At 40.1% G+C, this 17,534-nt stretch overlaps 1 protein-coding gene across 2 annotated transcripts in view; it reads left to right on the forward strand.

Moving 5' to 3' along the window:
• Positions 1–12,799, forward strand: part of plxnb1a (plexin b1a) — a 70,145-nt gene extending 57,346 nt beyond the window's left edge. For both annotated transcript variants that reach the window (XM_085145407.1, XM_085145408.1), the window contains 13 exons: positions 201–379; positions 473–539; positions 1,535–1,681; positions 2,620–2,794; positions 4,173–4,276; positions 4,402–4,486; positions 4,839–5,011; positions 6,790–6,950; positions 7,953–8,100; positions 9,482–9,546; positions 10,071–10,146; positions 10,371–10,445; positions 11,820–12,799. In XM_085145407.1, coding sequence (XP_085001533.1) covers positions 201–379; positions 473–539; positions 1,535–1,681; positions 2,620–2,794; positions 4,173–4,276; positions 4,402–4,486; positions 4,839–5,011; positions 6,790–6,950; positions 7,953–8,100; positions 9,482–9,546; positions 10,071–10,146; positions 10,371–10,445; positions 11,820–11,924 — 1,560 coding nt within the window. In that variant the 3' untranslated portion in view covers positions 11,925–12,799. The remainder of the gene's footprint in view (positions 1–200; positions 380–472; positions 540–1,534; positions 1,682–2,619; positions 2,795–4,172; positions 4,277–4,401; positions 4,487–4,838; positions 5,012–6,789; positions 6,951–7,952; positions 8,101–9,481; positions 9,547–10,070; positions 10,147–10,370; positions 10,446–11,819) is intronic.
• Positions 12,800–17,534: the final 4,735 nt, after the last annotated feature.

The following is a 17,534-nucleotide window of genomic DNA, read 5'->3' on the forward strand; positions in this document are numbered from 1 at the left end:
CCCACAGAATTGTTGGTTCTATTTTGCTGCTACTACTCTCCAATGTCAGCCTTATGTGCATGCAATAGAAGGATGGGGAGGTCCCATACTAGAGATACAGAGCTATTCTGCCAAGGTTTACCTGGTCTCAACAGAAACGAGGGGGATTTTTCACACACAGATTAAGTAACTCCATATTCTCACCTTTTTTGTTTTTCTAGTTTATTCACACTCTCGAGGTGCAGCGGACCTTCTCCCCCAGGGACCGGGCCTATGTGGCCTCTCTGCTGACTGTAGCTCTGCACGGTAAACTCGAGTACTTCACAGACATCCTGAAGACGTTGCTCAATGATCTAGTGGAACAGTATGTGGCCAAGAACCCCAAACTGATGCTGAGGAGGTGATGCCGTTTTTTAACCTGTCCTAGTTGGCGAGTAGGAGATGTTTGTCATCCACGGATCATTTACATGTGTCTCATTTTTTTCCTCCCCAGAACTGAATCAGTTGTTGAGAAGCTGCTGACAAACTGGATGTCCATTTGTCTCTTCACGTTTCTGAGGGTAAGTTGTTTTAAGGTTGACCAGACATTAGCTGGTTAGACACTGGCGCCAGCATCAGTGAAACATGATGAACATCAGTTACTACTATAGTGTTATTTGAAGTTATAAAAAAGAACATTTTTACTGTCTCTTTACTGTGAAGTTTTTATGTCGGGAAAATGTTTTAAGAACCTGAAAAGGGGGAAAATCTGCTAAAATTGTGCTTTCAAGGTCATTTTTAACAACTTTGGTACAGAACTGCTTCCCTTTGAAACGCACAGCACAGTCTTGGCAATAACATGATCAGAAACATTCATTAGTTTATATTTTTTGTAAAAAAAAAAAAAAATCAATTTGATTTATTTAAATTTTTTTAACCCTTTAAGGGGTATAGTTGGTGGAGCTTACCCTTCCTCTTCCTCTAAAAGACAGTGTTAGGGTTTTATCAGAAAACCTTTTATGTTCAAAAAGAGAAGATTATTCTTGTTCTAAGAAATAAAGCAAAAAATCAGACTAAAACTAATAAAAAAAATCACACTATGGTGTGTACTATTCTCTTCACAGTATTAAAACTGGCTTTAATTTCTTTTTTAAAGAGCAATGGGAGGCTCCAGTGTTAAACTAAGCAAGAAGACAAGTCCATCTAAATCTCTAGTTTGAGGCCTGCCGGTTCCTCAACAAGCAGTGTCGTTAAATAGTATCCATAGCGTAACATAACAGACCATACCGTGGGAACACACAAGTGCTTGATGCTAAAAACTTCATCTTCATATGATTAGATACTCCAATAAATGTTGCAAATAAGCAGGAAGGAGTGCTAACTGCAGTGCTGCATGAATTTGCTGTCAGTTGTTGAATTATAACATTAAAACACTTCATTATAGGAGGAACAGATGCGCTGTATTTAAAGCACATTTCACAGAAAGTCAGTGGAGATCAAATGTCCAATAAGACAGTGTGACTGATCAGAAGTGTGGAATACCACGTTAATGAATGAATTCTTCATGCCTTGCCAGGAATCAGCAGGGGAATCTTTCTACATGCTGTTCAGAGCAATAAAGCACCAGGTGGATAAGGGACCTGTGGACGCTGTGACTGGAAAAGCCAAGTACACACTTAACGACAACCGACTCCTGCGAGAGGACGTGGAGTACCGCACACTGGTTAGAACACACACGTCCTTTGATTGCAGCATTATTAATGTTGGAAGGAGAAACCCATGTTTTCCTGTTTGGTTTATTATCATATGCTGATATTTAACTTAATAAGCTAAGTACGTCCTTACTGTTTCCACAGGAATTAAGAGATTAATCAAATGCCTACACATCAACGTGTTGATGATTAATTTGTCATCAAGACGTGAGAACCTTTATAAAAGCAGATTTTTGTCACTTTGGTCTGGAGCATTCAGGGTTGCATAAAAACAATACAACAGTCTTACCAGGAGTGGGTGTATCAGGAAAGAATGGTCATACAAGCTTGAACAAAATTCAAGAGCTCCTCAGTTTAAAGTTGATGACAATACAGTTAGAAACAGAAACAGTACAGTTAGAAAAAGGATGAATAAGTGTGGCTTATTTGGAATTCCTGCCAGAAGAACGTCAAATTGGGTCATGTGACAGGACAATGCTCCCAAACGCAGCAGCAAATCAGCTACAGATTGGATGAAAAAGACAAGAATCAAGATGTTGCAGTAGCCTAGTTGAAGTCCAGACATCAACCTGATTGAAGTTGTGATGGGGCCTTAAGAGAGAGCGGTGCATGGAAAAATACCCACTAACCTCAAAGACCTGATGTGAGAGTGGGACAAAGTGTCTTAATGCTTAAACTGATGACATTTTATGTTATTGTTGCTAAAGGTGGTTATACAAGCTACTGAGTAATGGGGTGTGCTTTTCACATAACTTTGACATCTTTAAAATAAAACATGACTAAAATTAATGTAAACGTCAAACTGTTAAGATTTAAGCTTAAACAATTTAAAGTCAAACCAGTGTGGATGGTTGCACACAAGTGAACACTCAAACACTCCTCCAAAGTGCCGTGTGTCCTACAGTGTTATCATTTTATCCATAATCAGCATTTGTGTACATGTGTCCAGACTCTAAATGTGGTGATGCCAGCTGCAGCTGCCAGCGGCGGCAGCACAGCGCAGTCAGTTCCCGCTAAGGTGCTGGACTGCGACACCATCACACAAGTAAAAGAGAAACTTCTGGAACAAACCTGGAAGGGAACATCTTTTTCTCAGCGGCCGCACATCGACTCGTTACATCTCGGTGAGTCAGATTCATTTCACAACAGCATAACTCTTTCTTGTGTTTCAGTCTTCTCTTATGTGAGCATTTTAATTATAGAGATGCAGATATTTTTATGTGTGAAGTGCATAAAAGAAAACAAAACAACTGTCATCGAATCAGTATTTAAACATTAAACAACCTCACCAGTCATCTAAACAACACTTGGTTCTGGTTTGAAAAAGTAAAAGGTGAAAACACATCTGCTGAAAAGATATCACTTCTAAATCTGTAGAAACTAGTGTATAATTACATCTTCCAACAAATTCATACATTGTGATAAACCTAGAATTAATCCATAAAAATTAATAGGAGTGGAAGCTGCCATATTGCTCTTCCATCTTGAATACAATGGTCGAGATGGACATCGCCACTGCAACGAGCATGTTTCATGCGTGTGACCAGCCACATACGTAGTACATCAAAGGTGGAGGAAAAGAGAACTTGCAGGTATTAATGTGCCATAGAAGTCAAAACACTTTAATTAATGTTTGTACCTTTGGACTCAAGCTATGAAGGATCATACCTGTTTCATCATCAGAGAAATGAGTGAAAAGCCGAAGGAAAGAGACAACGCCACAGGCATCTTAATAAAATGTCATCACCTGAGCAGACTTCAGGGCTGCAACAACATGCTAATTTATTCCTGATATTGTCAGCAGATTACACATCTGACCCTCCCGTCTCCAAACAGCTGCGACACCCGACTAAATAGCATCAATAGCTGGTTATAGGATAATATTATTCCAGCTAATGTTAAGCTCGAGTGGCCCGAAAATCACACTTTCCATCTGATAAACAGTTTGAGTCATTCTCACATACTCAAGTCAGCAGTGTTAGATCCATTTGATAGACACGTTCAGGGTATCGTCAGCAACTTCTCAGTATCTCTGTCATCAGTGAGAGGTGAATGTCACTCGCTCATCAACTCGTATCTGTTTAAATTTTACAGCCTGCGCCAGAGTAAATAGACATGGAGACATTGACAGTTGAGGGAAACAAGAGACTGGCGGCCAGAGATGTTTGTCTGCTGTTCATCTGTAATCTGTCACTGCCTGCAGTCAGTGACAGATTACAGTCACTGTAGGTAGGATCATGCATTTGAATTGGTGAGGGGTAAGAAAACCAAATTCAGCTGACTGCATTCTGCAATCCACTGGTGTGTAGTTGTGACATTTTACACAGTGCACCTTTAAACAAGCAAAGCTGCCAGCTGGTCTACCAGATTCAACCTAGGAAATAACATCTGTGGATGTGTGGTCCCTGAAGGTTTTCGTTTTTATCAATCCTCAAAGTTTACTGTCTTAATTCTGCAGCTGTAAGCACAAGCTCAAGGTTACCTGAACATTTCTCCCTTCAGAGTGGCGTGCAGGTGTTGCAGGTCACCTAATCCTATCAGATGAAGACCTGACATCAGTAGTGCAAGGTTCATGGAAGCGCCTTAATACACTGCAGCACTACAAGGTGAGTGCTGACATCACACAAACACTGATACACACACACACACACACACACACACCTCAAGTCATTAAAGTGTTGGAAGCAGTTTTAACCACATTGTGAATGTTGTCATGTGACTGTGTAATCAGGTCCCTGACGGAGCGACGGTGGCCCTTGTTCCCAGAAACAACAAACATCACCTTCACGACAGCCACGATTACATGCCAGGAGAGAGTAAGTTCATTATTATCTGTTACCCCTGTGTTGGTATTATGGTTATACATTGCTGTCTGTATGCAGACAACTGCATCTAATGGCAATGGTTGCCGACCTTCATTCAGACGTGTGTTCTCTGAGCAGATGAACTCAGTCTAAATAACCAGAGGAGGGCGCTGTTTGACTGTTTATGCATATCCTATTTTACAGTGGCCGTGACTTAGGTGTGAAGATGAGTTTGTGGGGTGAATAAAAGCTGTAATAATGAACAAAAACGTCAGTTGTTCACTGCGTGCAAACACTTGAAACAGCTCAAATGTAGTGACCTGTTTCTCACCTACCCATCCAACTGTTTGTCCCCTCCTACCAGAGACCCCTATGCTGGATGATGGGGAAGAAGGAGGCGTGAGACTGTGGCATCTGGTAAAAGCCAGCGAGGAGTCTGAGCTGCCCAAGCACAGGAGAGGTAGTGTGAGGGAGAAGGGTGGGGAGCGAGCCAAAGCGATCCCCGAGATCTACCTCACACGCCTGCTCTCCATGAAGGTAAAACACATGGTCTGAATGGGGACAAACAAGGTGGTCACTCACTAATATCTTAATAGGTTTTGTATATTTAAATTGAACACACATCAGATGGTACTTATATCTCTTTTTTATTTTTCATAAACAAAACGTGTTACTGAGTGTTATTCAAGTTTGTGTTGCCTCCAGGCAGCAGAGTGAACAGCTGGGAACACCAAATGTAGTGGTTTTGTTGTGGATTCTCCACAGTTGATATACAAATATGAAATGAGTCAGCAGCAAGAAGGTGTGATGTGCAGAGACATGACATACATGTTCACAATAGAGATGCCACAAAACCCTGCTGCACTCGGTCCAATCCAACAAATCCAAGTTTTTTCATTTAGAGATTACATAATTGAAAAACATATTTGCTCATGTTCCATATTTTCCTTATGAGCCAGCCAACACTGAGTATGTGAACACGGTGGCCTTCGTGACTATGGCGTGGTGCTATTTTGAGCTCACGTTTTCACAAAGAAACCTTTGTCAGTTAGGAACCAGCGTGAGTCTAAATTATTTAGAGCTCATGAAATATTTATCTTTATAATGTATGTTGACCCAAGACATTATGTAGTAATGATGACCAATGAATAAACTGGGAACACAGTGGATTTAAGATGCATGTCGGATTATGCTGAAAGACAAATGTCAAATAAATATTTGGCTTGTTTTTGCCGTTGCTATTACATTAATATTTAATTGAACATGTTTCCATAGTTTCATGTCAGCGGCTCTGGCATATAACCACCCCTTTTACACAAATAGCATCCAGCTTTAGACCTCTGCACACCTTGAATGTGCATGTGAGGAGCTGCTACACTGATGCATCAAAAAACAAGAGGAAGAATAAAGGATTTCTTTTTTCCTTATCACTGTGATACTGTCACCGCGGGTGCATGACTGACGCCTCTCGCTCCATGTGATCTCCCTGGCGACCCTGAGCTAATTAAAGGTTTAAGAAATTAGATGATTGAAGTGAGGATAAGATGACCAGACAAAATAAACGAACTGTATATTTCATAAGTTGCAATGTATGCCTGTGCTGCTTACTTGCAGAATTGTTTCAAGAATTTATAATTGTCCATCCATGATGGGAGACTTTAAAAAGTCCCCAAACAAACAAAAATAAAAATCTATTTGTCAAATTCTGTACATTAGAGGTCAAAATAATGCACTCTCAGTTTTAGATTTAAAGCTCAAGAAACTTGGGATCCTGTATTTCCTACAATTCACTGTTTCACTATTAAACATAACCTGAAGATGGTCAGAGCCCCTGTGACATCATCAAACTCACTGGTTTACAGCATGTAGCTTGTTTTTGTGTGTGGAAAAAAAAAACGTATTTCATTAAATAGAAACTTCCATTAATTGAACGCCCTGCATATTCATCCCAGTGTGCCGGTTTCTTATTTTTGCACCAAACACCATGGTGCATTATCCCATGGACCATTAATATAGAATCTTATTCATTAAATATGACAGAAACCGCTCAGTGCAGACAGGTGCCTTAAGGGTCAGTCCTCTGGGCTTTCAAGGGGTAAAGATTGAGAATTGAGAAAACCCCCTGTGACATTGGGATGGGAAAAAATAGACGCGGGCTTGTTCAGAGCCTCAGGAAATGCTACATAACTGTTAGATGACACATGTACCTTAACTTAGCTTCATGTGCATAATCTGTGGAGTGCCCCTTCAAAGAGAGCATCCCCTCTTTGTTTCATGGTTTATTTATCTCTGACGCTTTCTCTGCTCTGTCTCAGGGCACTCTGCAGAAGTTTGTGGATGATTTATTCACCGCCATCCTCAGCACCAGCCGTCCTGTACCTCTAGCTGTCAAATACTTTTTCGACTTGTTGGATGAGCAGGCTCAGCAGCACAACATCATGGACCCGGAGACCATCCACATCTGGAAAACCAACAGGTAACTGGGTGAAAGACGCTTATATTGGGTTTGGATGTTGAGAGGCAGAGTTGGAAGCCAGGAATGGGTCATGGGCCGTGAGACATATGAAACACAGCATAGATATGCTTCGAGGGGAATTTCATCCATCCAGAGATTGAAGAAGCACCCCACACAGAACATATGGACAACAGCTGGTTTTATGGTGTTACTGTACTAGGACTTTACTTGAAGATCTTGTGGAAACAGCAGAGATTTGCCAGGGTTTGCCAGGGCTCATGAACCTTGTCAGAGACTTATACACGAGGAATATATGACATCTTAGATTTTGTTGCCTTTGTATACATCACTGCTATGTGGGTCTTCCGGGGAAACCCATTGTCACTTACTGACAGTGGGTCCACCTGCACTTGGCTGCATCTTATTTGTTTTCTATGTACTTGTAAAGAGCTCACCAGAAAAGTGGTGATGATTTCACAGACCATGGACCTTACATATTGTGAATAATGACAAATAAATATACAAAGGACACAAAAAGAAGTGTCTTGTATGTTTGTCTTATTGGTGATAACAACCATTCCTGTGTGTTTACCATGTTTCTCATATTTTAAACTCTCTAAAAAGGCTGAAAGTGTATTTTTGTGCAAGCTTGTTAATGCGATTACTCAAGGATGAGGTGATTATTTATATGTGCCCTTTCTTTAAGGCAGTCATAATATGCATAAATGTTATGGCTGCTCTTCATTGATTCATGCCGTAACCAAACCTCCTCAGAGCAGTTAGTTTAGACATCACTTGAGCTTTGCGTTTTCACCACATTCCAGATCCACGAAACCAAAAGGCCCAGGACACCAGAGTGTGTTAGAATCAAACAAAAGGGGTAGAAGCACCAGTAAAGAACCTGCACTTTTTTTTCTGCATAAGAGGGGATTAGAAGCATTTTTTAAAATCTGATGTATAACTGTACTTTTACATTACAATCACTGGTTAAATGTGTAAATGTTTTCTTGCCTTACCAAACAGCTTGCCACTGCGGTTCTGGATCAATATCCTGAAGAACCCGCAGTTCATCTTTGATGTGCAGACGTCAGACCACGTGGATGCTGTGCTGTCTGTCATAGCTCAGACCTTTATGGATTCTTGCACCATAGCTGACCATAAACTGGGACGGGTGAGCTTCATTTGTAAAGGACAAATATGAGACACTTACAGAGGGAAGAAAAATAGCCTTTTGGCTAATTCTGACACATTGACATTGATTTGTAGATTAATATGCACTGTCCTTTTTTTTTTTTTTTTTAAAAAAAGAAAAAAGAAAAAAAAGAATTTGAATTAGATTTTAACTTATGTCCTTCTGTGTTTGTGAGCCCTGTGCTAATTATGTATGTTTCATTTTAAGATGGTCCCAAAATTAGATTCCAGAGAATTAAGCAATTGTATCTGCTGTGACCCTCCTTGCAGCATTGCTGTGCACACTTTTTGTCTTCATAGCACTTTAGTGTCGTCCCCATAGTGGATGTGAGAGAGGCCTTTCATTACTTAGAAGTTAACCAGGGTCTCTTTTTACCTCAGAGACGATAACACACCTTGTTATTAGTGTGCTGTTTGTTGGGCGCCTTTTTCTGTGGAGCATGTTCTTAGACTGTCTCACTGTGGACATTTCAAAATCTTTAGAGATGTAAAAAATACTTTTTTCTAAAATCCAAAGATCCTGTGTCTTAATCCTGCAATATACAATCCCACACTTTCAAACTGTGAAGGTCAGAGGGTTTCACACCTGATTAATTCACAGCCGACTCTAATTAAACATTAAGGAGCATCGTATAGTTTTCCTCAGTACATAAATAACCAAATCTAATAGTCTGGGCTGGGTTTTGTCTACTTAAGACTTAACACATAATATGTAGCAAGGATCAGATATTACACATCATCTCATGTGTAATAGGAATGTTTGATATACCTTTATTAGTCCCACAAGGGGAAATTTCATAAGGCTGCTGACCTATTGCACGCAATGGCGGTGCCATCTTACCCTCCGACCATACATACATTACACAAAACATCACATGGGGAAGACAGGTCAGAGAGGTATAACAATGGAAAATGCACCACATGAGGAAAGATAAGGAGAAAAAAATAACTCCCCCCAGACTGAGCTCCAACAGGGAGATCAGTTTGAGAACAGAAAAAAACACCTCTGCACATGAAAAAACTCTTAATACACCAAAGAAACACATGACAAGCAACAGGGGTGGGTAAAGGGTGAGAGACATCCGAATTAGACAGTACATCCGGGCCTGCGTGCGCTGGTCTCCTTGATCCCCGTCAGCATCGGAAGGGAATAAGCGTCGAAGGCGTTTGGAAAGGGAGGGGGGATGAGTGTGTGCATATCAGTGTGCGTGTCCAGAGTTCAGCTGAGACAGTCTAATGAGCCCTGCAGCCTTGTTTTGTACCCAGTGCATGCTGACATCAACAAAATTATTTGTGCACATTATTACTCCTTGTTTTACATGCCTCGTTACTCTTATGTGACATCTGTCTTCCTTACGCAGGACTCTCCTATCAACAAGTTGCTGTATGCCAGAGACATCCCCCGCTACAAGCAGATGGTGGAGAGGTAAGAATATGGCAGCCGGTTGTCCCACTGACCCCAGGCATAAAAAACACTCTGGAAGAGAGAGGAGGGAGGGGTGGAAGGAGAGACTGAGGCCCAGGACGATCTGTCAGCGCCAGACAGAGGGTAGACTAAGCCCGCGAGGCTCCATGCATGGATGGTCTGAGAGCAGACTGCTACACTTACTACTACCTTCTGCACATTAAGCTCGGCATGTCGCCCTGCTGAAATATTAAAGTGTTGCTAGACAAGATTTTAGGTAACACATGTGCTTGTTTTCGAAGCCTTATTAGCCTGATCTGCATTTAAAAAGGATCACTTCATCTTTCTCTACACGTTTTCCCCACTGATACCCCATAGACTCATAATTTGTCATATTTTCTTATTTAAAATTAAACAAGTCAAAAAGGAACTGACAGTAATCAGTGGAGAGAGTGGCGAGCTATTAGGGGTAAACATCTCTCTTGCATTTGGGTTCAAATTTCTGTGGATTTAATGTAAAAATCTGTGATTCCCTGTACCTCCAGGTACTACGCAGACATCCGTCAGACCATCTCTGCCAGTGACCAGGAGATGAACTCGGCCCTAGCAGAACTCTCTCGTGTACGTTACCTACTCTTGTTTTCCCATTTAGTCAAAGTAACCTTTTTTTACACAATGGCTGAACACATGAATACTTTTAGGACCTGGAAGATTCCATTTAGCTGGGAGAATAACAAGCTGGATGTGGAGTTTGAAATAAAATATGAATAGCAACCGATGCAGTTTTTAACAGCTTTCCACCGCTGACGTTTCTTCGCCTCTCTATTTTTACTCTCCCTGAACAGAATTACGCTGCTGAGGTCAACTGCCTCGTGGCTTTACATGAACTTTACAAGTACATCAACAAATACTACGATCAGGTGAGTATCACAAAATTCCGCAAACATGATGCTTGCATTGCATAGTGTGCTGATAGGGGAGAGATTTACTAGTTGTGAGCTGACAGGGATTTCATGTAATCATTATTTAAAGAGCTGGCTATGTGCATATGTATGAACTGTCAGGAGTGTAGCTCAAGTTATTGATTGAAAAACTGATTGAATTCCCTGAAATATTTGGATGTCCGATCTCTGAAGTCCACAGTTGTCTCATACAAAACAGCATTAAATACTCAACAGAAACAGTATTTGCTTTTTGTAGTTCTTGTTATAATTTGAATCTCACATCCCATTCGCCAATATGAAGTGGGCAGGGTTTACGCTCTGTATTGCATCTATTGTATCTATTTCCAGACAGAAATCAATATTTCAGGTTCACCACTAGGACCTGTCATGTCATCTGGTTTTTGTTTTTTATATATATATAGTCCCCACAAAGTGGAGTTTGTGTGGATAGGTTAATTAATTAATCCAAATTGCCCATAGGTGTGAATGCGGGAGTGAATGTGAGCGCAAATGGTTGTCCGTCTCTCTGTGTTAGCCCTGCGACATACTGGCAATCTGTCCAGGGTGTACCCCGCCTCTTGCCCTATGACAGCTGGGATAGGCTCCACCGCCCCCTGTGACCCTGAGAAGGATAAGCGGAAGTGAATGGATGGATTGATATTTATATATAGTCCTCCTTTCCTGACACATAGGATGATCACAGTGCACAATGCAGACTTAAGGTTTCATATTGTATTGCTCAAAATTAGTAACTGAGCCCATAAACTCACCAGGAACAGTGTTTACTAAGGTTTCCTCAGACTTTCATTGAGATTTTGCAGCAATGTGATGTTAACTTGTCTGCCGTTTTAGATGTGTCACATTGTACGCTCAAGGCTCCAGTCATAGAGGCTTAAGCTGGGCAGACACTGCGATTTTTTTTCAGTCGCGTTATTCAGCTTCTGCTCAAACTGTACGATTGACTTGCAGAGGTTAGAAGTTCGTAGGTCATGATGCAGGGTCTCACACTATACGGCTTTAGGGACAAGTCCACAATGATCTGGCAACCACTGAAAGGAAAACTTGTATTCCCAACCAGTTGATTCAAACTTTCTTGGAACTGTTTTGATTCTAGTAGATTTCCAAAGTTGTCTGTAGTTTGCATGGAAGATGCCATCTTGTCTGCAAATGTGCACCCAGGAATATCCTTAAGTTGGGGTCTTCAACTACACTTGACTGCAGCAATCTGCTAGCAACCAAAGCGTGAGAAGCTTCTATAGGAGTGAAATCTTTTCAAGGAAGATAGCTCATTGCTCTAACTTTAATATGTTAAGTAAGAATTTTAATTTAACTCTTTTCACCTTCTATCAGATTATCACAGCTCTGGAAGAGGACTGCACGGCTCAGAAGATGCAGCTTGGATACAGGCTCCAACAGATAGCAGCTGCTGTTGAAAACAAGGTTACAGACCTATGATTTCCACGGCTGGGATAGACATTTGTGGAAAGAAACTTTCTTTGACATCTCCTTGGAAAAAAACAAAACAAAAAGAAAACGGTTTTTTTCCCTAAGAAAAGGGACTATTTGGTCACATACTGTGATTCTGCTGTCATTTTGACAGACTAATTGTTAGTGAGGTGAGAGATGCTCATTGACACTGACCGTGTTTCCTGTGCTGAATCGGTGTGCACAATTACACTCCTCTTTTGTCTCATTTTGGGAGCAAAAAGAGCGCCACATCGCTGAGGAGGGGGAAAAAACATGAGAAAATGTGAAACCGAGCACATCAAAACAAAGGAATTTCTTCTGAACCTTGGATTTCTGATGTTTAAGTCACCTAAAGGGAAATTAATAACAAAACAAAAGAGATCATTTTGGGGGGGGTTTCCTCTTTCTTGATGGACATTTTTCAGAGTTACTGCACAGAACATTCCTGCCCCGAGTTTAAATGTAGATTTGTTGGAGAAAAAAGAAAATCTAAGTGTGCTGGAAGACAAAATAAAGTGGCAAAAGGGAAAAGGAGGATTTGACCTTAAACACCAACAGCTTTGGAGTTTTCTACCATGTTTTCTCAAAGTCTTACAATTTGATAATGACACTGTCAGTGGTCTAAGTTATCACGTATTGAATCTGAAGTATGTTTTCATTCTGTTTTTACCTTCCTGAGATCAACCTTCCAAGTCTTACTCTGTTGTCATGTTCAGTTAGCTGTTATTGGATGGTTTCCCTGGGTATATTTCATTTTTTAAGCTCGTCATTACCAGTTCTTTTACTGTAATTTGTAGCTGCTGCCTAATTTAGTTTAAAGCCAAGACTAATGTTTTATAAAAGGTCTCAATCTGCTTTTTTTTTTTAAAAAAGATAACCTACAGCCTGGGGAATTTTCTTTTTTAGGTAACATTTCACAAATTTTGTTGCATTTTGCAATCTTTGCTTTTATATGCAGACGCAAAGCAGTTTGACAAAGACATTTGTAGCTGACTTAAGAACAATCCGTCCGAAAGTCAAATCTTCTACACAAGTTACACTACATGCAGCAAAATTCATACAAGATCAAACCCGAACTTAACTAATAAAAGCAAAAATATTAAAAATAAAATGCACAAAAGAACTGAGGAACACTTTTAGAAATGTCAAATACTGGGGACATTTACTTTTGATTTTAAAGGTGTCTCATAGGTTGTTATAGAGAAGCAAAACAAATAAAATGTGGAATAAACTCAATGAATACTTGATTTGTACACTAAACTATGATGAAATCATTTTCCCTTTAAAGTCAGGTTGAATCTAACACACGTTTTCTAGGGTCACTGTCTAAAGTACACAATTAAATAAAATTATTTATGTATTCTTTCTCACTCTGGCCCATCCTGCATAGATCAGCTGATTGTTGCGTCTGCCGTTCCAAACACATTGCCAACCCTTAGAGTGCCCTCGGGTCACCAATCGATACACTGTCACCACATAAAATAGTAGAAAGGTGTTTCTCCCGTCTCTGTTTTACTTACTTTTTAATTTCCATTTATTGGCCATTATAAATCTGGACACCAACAGATCTGTAAATAGCTAATGTTGGCTAATGACATCAGCCCGTGGATAAATTGGTCGGGCTCTACTTTATATATATTTTCAGAAAGACCTGTTTTCTCTTCTCTGTGGTCACATGACCACTGCTTAAATTCATTGTTTCAGAAAAAATATGTTTTCGCTGAATCTTGTTACGTAGTCAGCAGTGTGAGTGTATGTGTAATTTTCTTTCCTTTACAAAAAGGGGGAAAAAGCTCATCTCTGAGACTTATAATCACACCACTAACAAAGGTGCCTGTTGCTCTGCCATGCCTCATGCGAGAATCCTTTTATTTTCCCAGTTTAATTTATTGTTTATTTATTTTATTGCATATGTTGTTGGATTTTTCCTTACAGATCTATGAAACATTTATTCCCATCACATTCAGATGTTTTTTGTTTTGGGTTTTTTTGTACATCGAGTTGGATTTGAGTAGTTTCAAACTTCAAACTCAAATCCAGTTGTTCTCAGATGCTGATTATTTTTGAACATTTTGGACCCATTTTAAATGTTTCAAGGCAGTTATCTTGTAAATTTAAAAAAGCAAACAAACAGGATTTTTTGTTTTTACCATGCGCATTGTTGTTGCTTGTGTAAGCAAAGCTCAGTTCTGATGTTTGTTCTGTACATACTTTTCCTAAGTAATCATGACTTTAGCGTTCTCTAACCAACTGATAGGATGAACCTAACAACAGTTTAATGTGATGCAATAAACAGATCCAGATGTTAACAGAAGTTTCATTTTTTGCATTATTAAATTTGTGTGTAAATATTTTTTGGAACATGAGTTAATTTTGACTTCTTTTGAAAGAAGGAAGATCTTGATGTGTTTTCCGGAGCAAATATTGTTCACTTGTACAGTTCAGTTTAATTCATGTCTAGTTCATTTTCACTTCAAAGTGCCTTTATATAATTTGAGGTAAGGATCCTAAAATATTTCAAATTTTTTTAATATATGTGATTCTCTCCTCATTAAAACACTGTAACTGAACACCTCCGTCTATCCAGACGCTAGTGAGCAAGCACAATATATATAGCCACTGGTAAAAATGGGCAAATGTAACTCAGGCAACTAACTAGGTACACCTTTCTTTTTCTTTATTTTTTACTATGACATTTAAAGATGGTTATCACACTAAAACACATACTCTTCATTAGGTATGCTGATTTTTCTGGAAGCAAAAGTTGCCATATTTACTGAAGAACAGATGAAGTTAACGAGTTTTTATCTGCTGTTTAGTGTTAGTTAACATGACAGATAAAATACTAGAATTTCACTGACTTCTTGGATTGTCATATTGTCATTTATCAGACAATTCCAATAAAATGCTCAAAAAAGGCACTAACAACACAAATACAATCAACAGGTTCAGTTTATCAGATTGATTTGGTGAAAGTAACGTCAGCATGCATGCTGCAGACGCCTGTTGGTGCATTTTTACATGAAACGACCTACCCCAAACACCCCTAAGCCTCAACATACAGAGAAATGAGATACAGAAAAATATAGAGAGAAATGCACTTGTTACAAAGACATTAATTGGCAATTAAGACGTGTAAACTACAGTTAGACATTTTAACATGGAGCAGGCTGCAGGGACTGACTGGCTGTTGGTGAAACAGCAGGTTTTAGTAGTGTTAAGCTCCACTTTTAGTCCCACACACTGTCTTCACCAAGTTTGTGGTAAACACTTGGGTCTGTCCCTAGTACTCATGCAGTATTGTAGAAAAAATAGTCAGGTCTCAGCCAACATGTCACAGTCCCATTTCCATTGCAAGATGATCTATTTCTAGAATCCGAGCTTTAAAACCTGGATGGATCCAGCTCACAGATCCAGTCCAGTTATTGTCACTGCTATTAGTTCGATCGGTCACTTTTTCTGTCAAAATGTTAAACAGGTGGCAGCCACAGGCCTTTGTTGGGAAGCTGAGTGTATCAAACACAGTATTATCATAGACTCAACAATATACAGAATGTATTTCATTTCCAGTGTTATTGACAGGACACGTTTTTTGTTTGTTTTTAAACAGCATCCCATCAGCACTGTGACAAGTCCCTGGTTCTTGATAGCGATTAGTGCAGTAGCTGAGTGTCAGCTCGTATATTAACTGCTTCCTGTCATCAGTAATCCAGGATAGAGACTCCATATTTAGACATCTGTAAATGTACGAGTATGAGCACCTGTCACATGCAGCTGGTAATGCCACACCATGCTCCACACAGAGATAACAGCAATAAGTATGACTGCTCAGATTATCAGTAAAAATATGAAGTATTTCTATATAAGCTGCCAGTCAGTGTGGTGTTTGTATGTGTTTTCTTGGGGCAGGCGGGCGATGAAACGTAGTCACCCCTGAAGATATTTAATGTGTGCTTTCTTTGTATATGTTTCAAGTTGTAAACCAAAGACAGGCTGGCTAACTGTGGTCATAGCAAAAAACAGTGCAGGTCACAGTTCAGTCTGTAGTGGGCGGGGGGATCAAACGCATGAGTTAGCATGTATACTTTAAGGAAGAAGTTTGTTGCATTATCTATTTATTTATCCCCTACTAACCGAATGATCTGAATTTGTGCAGGTGCTATTTTGATTTCGCTCCACACACATACACACACACACACACACACACACACACACACACACACACACACACACACACACACACACACACACACACTGATTGCTCCTGTGGGAAGTGTGTTATTACAGCTCGGTGCAAGTGGAGAATGGTAACAGCCAGCACAGGCTTTTAGGATTAAGATTGGAGCAACATTAGAGAGTAATACCAGGACATGAGAGGATGGGCTGGAAAACAAGAATGGACACCTGCTCGCTCCGACGCTGTGCAACAAAACAGCCTAGCGAGAACTTTAAAGAAGCCCTGGCTTGAGCTTTGTTTTGTTCTACAGTCCAAACAGGCTTGGAATATGTTTCAATAGATCAGTATAACAGCCTATATTTGTAAAAGTACTCAGTAGGTTAAGGCCTGTGTTTAATCCTACATTCTGAACCTGTGACCTACATGGTCTCCATGGTCTGCTGAACGTTTGGTGGCCTGAACTGGAAAGCAGTGCAGATGGAGTTTGTTGTTTTGGACCAGAACTGGTCGAACACGTGTTTTGATTTTTGGCTTGAATCTTTACAGTGATACCTACTATCCATTTGATTCACATCATTTTTTTAAACAGACACATACTGTGTCAGCACATAGCAAACACCTTAGCAAAAAACCCCATTTAAATTCACATCTTTTGGCACTTACTAGCAGCCTGTTGCAAAAACATATAATTTGTTCCCATTTCTTCAGTTACAATCTTTGGAATCTATGAAAAATGCCAAAGATAACAGCTTGGCAGGCTTTAAATTGGATTTTTGCACCCAAAATACCATTAACCGTTCTTACTAGGTATTACCTGAAAACCATATGGGCATGGTGTGCAGCCTCCATCCATTTGCTTCCGCTTATCCTTTATCAGGGTCGTGAGGGGGCTGGAGCCTATCCCAGCTTAGGGTGAGAGGCAGGGTACACCCTGGACAGGTTGCTAGTCTGTCGCAGGGCTAATACATAGACACAGACACCCATTCACTCTCACATTCACGCCTATGGATAATTTAGAGTTTCCAAATTAACCTTTCTCCAATAACTGCATGTCTTTGGACTGTGGGAGGAAGCCAGAGTACATGGGGAAAACATGCAAACTCCACACAGAAAGACCCTGGCCTGATGGTGGAATTGGACTCAGGACTGTGAGGCAACAGTGCTAACCACCGTGCTGCCGTGTGCAGCCTGTCCTTAAAAGGAGAACTGAGGAAACTAGACAAGTGGAGGACAAAGAAGAAGTGGCAGGCCTAAAAACGATCTACAGCAGATGAACTGTATCTGAAAGTTATGCCCTTTAGAAAAAGTAAAGAAAATGCAGCAAAGACAGAAGCAAAGAGAGATCTTCATCAGAAATGGTCTCAGTGAAAGGCTGGCTGAGACAAAAGGCTGAAGTATGATGATATCATCTGGAGGTTAGG

Source organism: Neolamprologus multifasciatus, chromosome 20, assembly GCF_963576455.1.
Source record: "Neolamprologus multifasciatus chromosome 20, fNeoMul1.2, whole genome shotgun sequence".
NCBI lineage: Eukaryota > Metazoa > Chordata > Actinopteri > Cichliformes > Cichlidae > Neolamprologus > Neolamprologus multifasciatus.